Here is a 7,168-nt window from a genome sequence, read left to right as displayed (position 1 = left end):
CCCTGCTCTAGTGAGAAACATGGCGCATGGTGTTTTTTCAGGCCCTGAGGGCGCAGTGGCAGAGGGAGTCGGACCAGGCCCTGCAGGAGGTGCAGACCTCCAGGGAAGAGGAGCTTCAGCGACTGCAGGAGGAACTGAGCCGTGTGCGTGCGGAGTGGCGTGAGGCTGCCAGTGAGTCACTGGAATTAAATACAGATATAGATATTGTGATATTGTGTGGGACTCCAGTTATATTTGATACGGTACAGCAGGTAAAAAAAATATATATATTTGTATATGAAACATATAAAATGTATAACTGCTTTTCATTTGCTATGAACAGTGCCAAACAGGCCATAATTGCTGGAGAAAGTAAGGTACATTAACACAGTCATCCAAGAGTCCCTTCTGTATTCTTCACAAGTTCTTCACAGAAAAGGACCAGGTGTGTTAAAGCCAGACTGTAGCTGTTTGTGGTTTGTAGCGCAGGCCGAACCGTGCGGTGTGTACCGCTACACCCCTACAGCGAACAGGACCGTCTGAACTCAGGCCTCATCAGCTGTTCACACCACCCGCTTCACTTCTTTTACTCATGAACTTTACCTGAATAACTCCAGCCAGAAACACAGCGGAAATGCCCAGAAACACAGCGGCGTTTTTGACCCTCCTGAATGTGACCCACAGGAGTGAATGCGGATCTGGTGGCTGGCCACCAGGGGGCACTGCAGGAGCAGCAGGACCGGGCTCGACGTCTGGAGGAGCGTTTCAGCGCCAGCGCAGAGAGAGAGCAGCAGCTGCAGGAGCAGGTGAGAACCTGCCATAATAATGTGTTATTTAGCTGACGCTTTTATCCAAAGCGACTTACAGTTGATTAGACTAAGCAGGGGACAACCCCCCCCTGGAGCAATGCAGGGTTAAGGGCCTTGCTCAAGGGCCCAACAGCTGTGCAGATCTTATTGTGTCTACACTGGGACTTGAACCACCAGCCTTCCAGGTCTCAGTCAAGTACCTTAGCCACTAGGCCACAGGCTGCCCCAGTCATGTATCTTAGCCACTAGGCCACAGGCTGCCCCAGTCATGTACCTTAGCCACTAGGCTACAGGCTGCCCCAGTCATGGACCTTAGCCACTAGACTACAGGCTGCCCCAGTCATGGACCTTAGCCACTAGGCTCCAGGCTGCCCCAGTCATGGACCTTAGCCACTAGGCTACAGGCTGCCCCAGTCATAGACCTTAGCCACTAGGCTACAGGCTGCCCCAGTCATGTACCTTAGCCACTAGGCTACAGGCTGCCCCAGTCATGGACCTTAGCCACTAGGCTACAGGCTGCCCCAGTCATGTACCTTAACCACTAGGCTACAGGCTGCCCCAGTCATGTGCCTTAGCCACTAGGCTACAGGCTGCCCCAGTCATGTACCTGAGCCACTAGGCTACAGGCTGCCCCAGTCATGTACCTTAGCCACTAGACTACAGGCTGCCCCAGTCATGTACCTTAGCCACTAGACTACAGGCTGCCCCAGTCATGTACCTTAGCCACTAGGCTACTGGCTGCCCCGATGACTCCCAGTTCATAAGATACGCTTTCTTGTATCTTTGTATTCCTAAGAGTAACAGTAATATTCTCTACAGCTGTACATCACTCTGGTTTGAGCGTATGCTGTGTAAAGTAGTGTAAAGTAGTGTAAAGTAGTGTCATGTCATAGTGTCCACAAGCGTTCGTTTGTTTTCTACACGTCCTGCTGTCTTTAATCTCTTTCTCCGTCCTGTTGTGCTGGTTGTGTGTGTGTGTGTCAGGTTTAATCTCGTTCTCCGTCCTGCTTGTGTGTGTGTCAGGTGGAGAGACTGCAGGCAGACCATGTGACTCTGAAGTGGAGTTGGGAGCAGGAAGTGGGCCGTCTGCAGAACGAGCAGGAGGGTAAAGTCACCACGCACTGCACGCTCACCGCCACAGTGACGCTGGTAAAGGTGTCCAGTGTCTGTCCAGCTAAGGAGTCCTTTCAGCTTTAGTGTCCTGGATGTTGAGCACCTTCTATTCCTCTTTATTACCATACAGTTATTTTAACCCTTTTTTCATCCAAAGCGATTTACACTTGACAACGCAGTTACCAATCCCCCCTGGACAAAGTGGGGTTAAGGGCCTTGCTGAAGGGCCAAACAGCTGCACCTTGACCTTATCGTGGCTACCCTGGGGTTTGAACCTCCAACCTTCCTGGTCTCAGTAATGCACCTTAGCCACTAGGTTGCAGGCTGTAGGCTGAAGCACTTTGGGGCTCTCCCTTTATGAAAGAGGCCTATAACCCTTCATTCTGACCTTTCGGTGACCCTGTGTGACCCCCAGGTCTGAGGGAGCAGCTGCAGGCCCAGGCGGAGGAGGAGGAGGAGAGGATGAAGAGGGAGCTGTCCCGCGAGCGGAGGGAGCTCCAGGAGCAGAAGGAGGCGGAGCTCGAGAGACTGCGCTTGCACTTCACGCAGCGGCTGCGCGTCGCGGAGGAGAGCCACAGAGAGGAGGTGCGTCTGCTCCAGCAGCAGCTCGCCGAGGGAAGCTCCGCCCCCCAGGAGGGGAACGCCAGGTACGCAGTGCCAGTACACCTGCACCGCCAACTCACGCGTTACACTGACACTGCAGTTCTGGGGACCGTACATAGAAAAAGGTTCAAAGAAGGGCAACCAGATTGATTCCTGGTATAAAGCATAAATGTTACAAGGAAAGACTTGAGATTAATTTCTTTAAGCATTGTAAAAGGAGACTTAGGGGTGATTTGATTTTTAAGTTCTTTAAAGGGAATAACAAAGTGAGCTCTAGGCGATTCTTCAGGGTGATTTCAGTTCGCAGAAGGAGGCAGCATAATTGGAAATTCGTAAATGGAAGTTCCACACAGACATGTGAGCATTGATAGGCTGAATGGCCTGTTCTCTTCGCTTTGGATAAATGTAATGTAATGTGATGTAATGTAATGTCAGCTACATAACTGTAATGAACGTGTTGCCTAACTCATGCCTAACACACACGGGAATGGATGCTCTCTCCAGCTTCCTGTGGGAGGGGGGTGTGGATGAGGACCAGGCCGACATGATCGCAGAGATAAACCTGAAGCTGGAAAAGCACAAGGTACAGAAACAAACTGCTAAACCCCATACCAGCTTTTCACCGCCTGACCCAAGCAGGGATTTTAAACATTTTCTCTCTTTCTCTAATTTATTTTTCCTGTCTTTATGTCCGTCTGGCACTGTCACTCCCTCCATTTCCCCCACCTCCTCTCTCCCCCTCCCCCTCTCTCTCCCCATCTCCCCACCTCCTCTCTCCCCCTCTCTCTCTCTTTCCTCATCTCCCTCCCTCTCCCCCTCTCTCCACCTCCTCTCCCCCCACTCTCTCTCTCTCCCTCTCTCCCTCCCTCTCCCCCTCTCTCAACCTCCTCTCCCCCCACTCTCTCTCTCAGGAGGAGCTGGCCTCCTTGCGGATGCAGTTGGAGGAGAGACACACTCAGGAGTTGGGTCACCTGAGGGCCAGCCTGGCTCTATCTCACCGTGAGGAGCTCCTGCAGGTGAAGACTCACCTGGCCGAACGCTACCTGTCCCAGACCCAGGAGCTGGAGAGCCGGCACGCCCAGGAGCTGGACCAGCAGCGGGCCCGACTGTCCGATAGACACGCCAAAGGTCAGAGGTCACTGCTCTTGGCTGCACCTCTCTCACTGCGGGGCTAGTATTTTTGTTTGTGCCATATGCTCCAAGTTCACTGTGTCCCCTGGTCTCTGTTCCCCCCGGTCCTGTGTTGTGAACCCCCTCCCGGACCACACACACACACACACACACGCACACACACACACACACACAGAGATCGGACGGCTGCGGTTGCAGAGTGCCCAGGACGCGGCACGGCAGGTGGAGAGGGAGGTGCAGGAGAGGAGCAGGGCGGAGGCTCAGCAGCAAGGGGACCGCCTCAGAAACACCCAGGAAAAGGTGCGTCACGGGCGGCCATTTTAAACACATTTTGCATACTACGGCATATTCAGTGGATGGACAAAATGGCCGCGCTACCCGCCTTGTCTGGAGCGCTGGACAGATGTTGTGTTGTGTGTGTCTGTTTTTTCTTGGAAAGCTGAAGCAGGAGTTTGCGGAGCAGTTGCGTGTGGAGGTGCTGAAGGCCAGGGAGCAGGAGGGGGAGAGGGTGCGCCACGTGATCTCCCAGGAGCAGGAGGAGGCGCTGGGCAGAGTGAAGGAGGAGCTCCGGAGCCAAGCGGAGGCCCAACTCTCTGCCCTGGGGCAGGAGGTCAGGGCGCTGCAGGAGCAGCTGGAGGAGGTGCGGAGGAGGCCACGCTCCCCTCGGGACAGTCCGGGGAGCGAGCAGGACCCGCGTCTCCTCGCCGTCAGGCAGAAGATGGAGGCGCAGTTTCAGAGGGAGCTCCTCACGGCCAAACAGCTGATGGCCGAGGAGGTGAAGGAGCTGAACGCGCTCCTGCTGGAGCAGGGGGAGGCCAAGCTGCAGGAGGCGCAGAGGAGGTATGACCCAGCAGGCCAGCGACAAACCCATAAGCATGTTTACATGAGAAAATATGAAAAAAAAAAAGCAATCCAGAAACACTCCTCAAACATGGTGGCCAAAATGAAATGGAGATGTTGAATTCAGAAAGTAGCTCTTTGTGTTCTTGTAATGGTGAAATTGATGATTCTTGGTGTTTGTGTAACGGGTTTGTTTAACGGGTTTGTTTGTTTGACGGGTTTGTTTGTGTAACGGGTTTGTGTAACAGGTTTGTGTAGCGGGTTTGTGTAACAGGTTTGTTTGTGTAACAGGTTTGTATAACGAGTTTGTGTAACAGGTTTGTGTAGCGAGTTTGTGTAACAGGTTTGTGTAGCGGGTTTGTGTAACGGGTTTTGTTGTTGCAGGTTTGAGGAGGAGCGGAAGGAGCTGGAGCAGAAACGGGAGACGGCTCTTCAGGAGCTGCAATCCCAGAATGCTTTGCTGCAGGAGCGCTGGGCGGGGCTTGACCCCCTAAGGGCGGAGCTACAGGCCAAACACAGGGCGGAGCTAGACTCTCAGGAGGCGGAGCTGCTGGAGAGGAGCCACGCCCAGCTGCGGGCCCAGGAGGCGGAGCTGCAGCGGGAGAGGGAGGAGCTGGAGGCGCGGATGCTTTCCAACATGGACTCCCTGGAGACGGCCCTACTGCGGGAGGTGGAGGCGGCGCGGGGGGAGAGGGACGGGGCCCTGCTGGCCCTCAGGGGCCACACCGCCCAGCTGGACGGCCTGAGGACGCAGCACCAGGCCCAGCTCGGCCTCCTCTGCATCGAGCTCCGGAAGGAGCTGGACCTGGTCCTCGGGGCCGAGCCCCCCAGCACAGCATCTCCGGCGGGGCCCGGCCAGGTGAGCTCGCTGGGCTCCGGGACGTCCCGCCTGCAGGAGGAGCGGGAGGGAGAGCCAGAGAAGGAGCAGGAGGAGGGGCCACAGGAGACGCAGTTTGTGGACACTGGAGGGCTCACTCGGGAGCTGGGAGACCTGTTCTCCAAATTGAAGGCTGATCTGAGAGCAGCAGCTGAACAGAGGTGAGGGGGGGGGGGGGGCAGTTTGGTAGAGAGGTGGGGTGTGCAGGGTGGGATTTGGGCCATATTAGCTTCTTTGAGAATGGAACAATGTCACAAAACAGCATGTTTCCATAACAACCACAGAACCCATTGATTTGTATGAGCACCATTGCTTTGTCAGTGATTTAGCTCAGAGAGTCAGTGAGTTAGCTCAGTGGTTTAGCTCAGAGAGTCAGTGAGTTAGCTCAGTGAGTCAGTGAGTTAGCTCAGTGATTTAGCTCAGTGAGTTAGCTCAGTGATTTAGCTCAGAGAGTCAGTGAGTTAGCTCAGTGATTTAGCTCAGTGAGTCAGAGTTAGCTCAGTGATTTAGCTCAGAGAGTCAGTGAGTTAGCTCAGTGATTTAGCTCAGTGAGTCAGTTAGTTAGCTCAGTGAGTCAGAGAGTTAGTGAGTTAGCTCAGTGATTTAGCTCAGAGAGTTAGCTCAGTGATTAAGCTCAGTGAGTCAGAGAGTTAGCTCAGTGATTTCACTCAGTGAGTCAGAGAGTTAGCTCAGTGATTTAGCTCAGTGAGTTAGCTCAGTGAGTTAGCTCAGAGCAGTGATGGTATTTGTCTGTGAGGCAGAAAGGAGAGGTCAGGTCAGGGCTGTGGTTTCTGTGTGTAATGGAGGTTCTCTGTCCTCCCATAATCCCAGGAGGGGCTTTCAGGAGGCCGTCGGGCAGCTGCAGGAGGTGCTGAGGGAGGTGGTGAGCAGCACTGTGGCCACAGAGGAGGAGATCCAGAGGAGGCTATGCACCCACGAGGAGCCCAGGGGGAGCTGTGGAGGTAAGAGTCGATAGCGTCACCCTTTAAGGAGCAAGGTCACAACTCTGCCATTAGAATATTCTTAACTGAACACTCTAATGCTGATGTCACAATCACCACTGGTCATTTGAAAGCAGTGGAGTTATAGAACACTGACTTAGAATGTTGAGAAAACAACATTCCAATAAGCCTGCTCTTCAGGGGGTTTATAAATGTTACTCTCTGCCCCTTTCCCCCAGAGGAGGGGTTTATAAACATTACTCTCTGCCCTTTTCCCCCAGAGGAGGGGTTTATAAACATTACTCTCTGCCCTTTTCCTCCAGAGGAGGGGTTTATAAACGTTACTTTCTACCCTTTTCCCCCAGAGGAGGGGTTTATAAACATTACTCTCTTCTTCCCCGCAGAGGAGGCGAGGGCGGTGCTTCCGGACCCCGCCCCGTGGTCGGTTCTGACGGACGGTGGTCTGAGCCGGTCTCAGAGGCTCTCAGAGGGCCTGTTCTCCGGGCCGAGGCAGGAGGGGCAGGGGCAGGGGCAGGGGCAGGTGCTGGGGCAGGTGCTGGGAGTCTCGGCCCGTTTGCGTTCTGCTGTGGACAGGCTGCTGGATCTGCTGCAGGTGGGACAGAGAGGATCATGGGAAACGCATGGAGCTGTGTGTTGCGTGTGTTTGTGGTCCTCACGCTTAGCATGAGCAAAAACACAAACCTGGCCAATGATTGGTCATGCTGTGGCATTTGTTTTGCACCAATCCCTGCTTGTGTTATTGGTGTTTTTGCATGCTCTACTAGGTATTGCATGTGCTAATGGTCTCCATTGGACCCATCTCCTGTCAGGGGATTCTGCTCCATAGATGGACTGTAGTTATTCTGAAGGGGAAA

General features: G+C 53.9%; 1 protein-coding gene and 1 long non-coding RNA gene across 2 annotated transcripts in view; both read left to right on the top strand.

Annotated features, from left to right (window-relative positions):
* LOC133116872 (trichohyalin-like) overlaps positions 1-7,168 on the top strand; it is a 30,482-nt gene that overhangs the window by 6,744 nt on the left and 16,570 nt on the right. Inside the window, exons 7-17 of the mRNA XM_061226872.1 lie at positions 42-171; positions 664-785; positions 1,812-1,893; positions 2,317-2,548; positions 3,009-3,087; positions 3,416-3,632; positions 3,811-3,939; positions 3,989-4,475; positions 4,860-5,513; positions 6,184-6,314; positions 6,698-6,906. Of these exons, the coding sequence (XP_061082856.1) occupies positions 42-171; positions 664-785; positions 1,812-1,893; positions 2,317-2,548; positions 3,009-3,087; positions 3,416-3,632; positions 3,811-3,939; positions 3,989-4,475; positions 4,860-5,513; positions 6,184-6,314; positions 6,698-6,906 (2,472 nt within the window). The remainder of the gene's footprint in view (positions 1-41; positions 172-663; positions 786-1,811; positions 1,894-2,316; positions 2,549-3,008; positions 3,088-3,415; positions 3,633-3,810; positions 3,940-3,988; positions 4,476-4,859; positions 5,514-6,183; positions 6,315-6,697; positions 6,907-7,168) is intronic.
* Positions 5,376-6,813, top strand: LOC133116760 (uncharacterized). The gene is made up of 3 exons (XR_009705903.1): positions 5,376-5,513; positions 6,184-6,314; positions 6,698-6,813. It is a non-coding gene; the product is annotated as an uncharacterized LOC133116760 (long non-coding RNA).

Source organism: Conger conger, chromosome 17 (genome assembly GCF_963514075.1).
Source record: "Conger conger chromosome 17, fConCon1.1, whole genome shotgun sequence".
NCBI lineage: Eukaryota > Metazoa > Chordata > Actinopteri > Anguilliformes > Congridae > Conger > Conger conger.
This window is presented reverse-complemented; position numbering and strand designations above follow the sequence as displayed.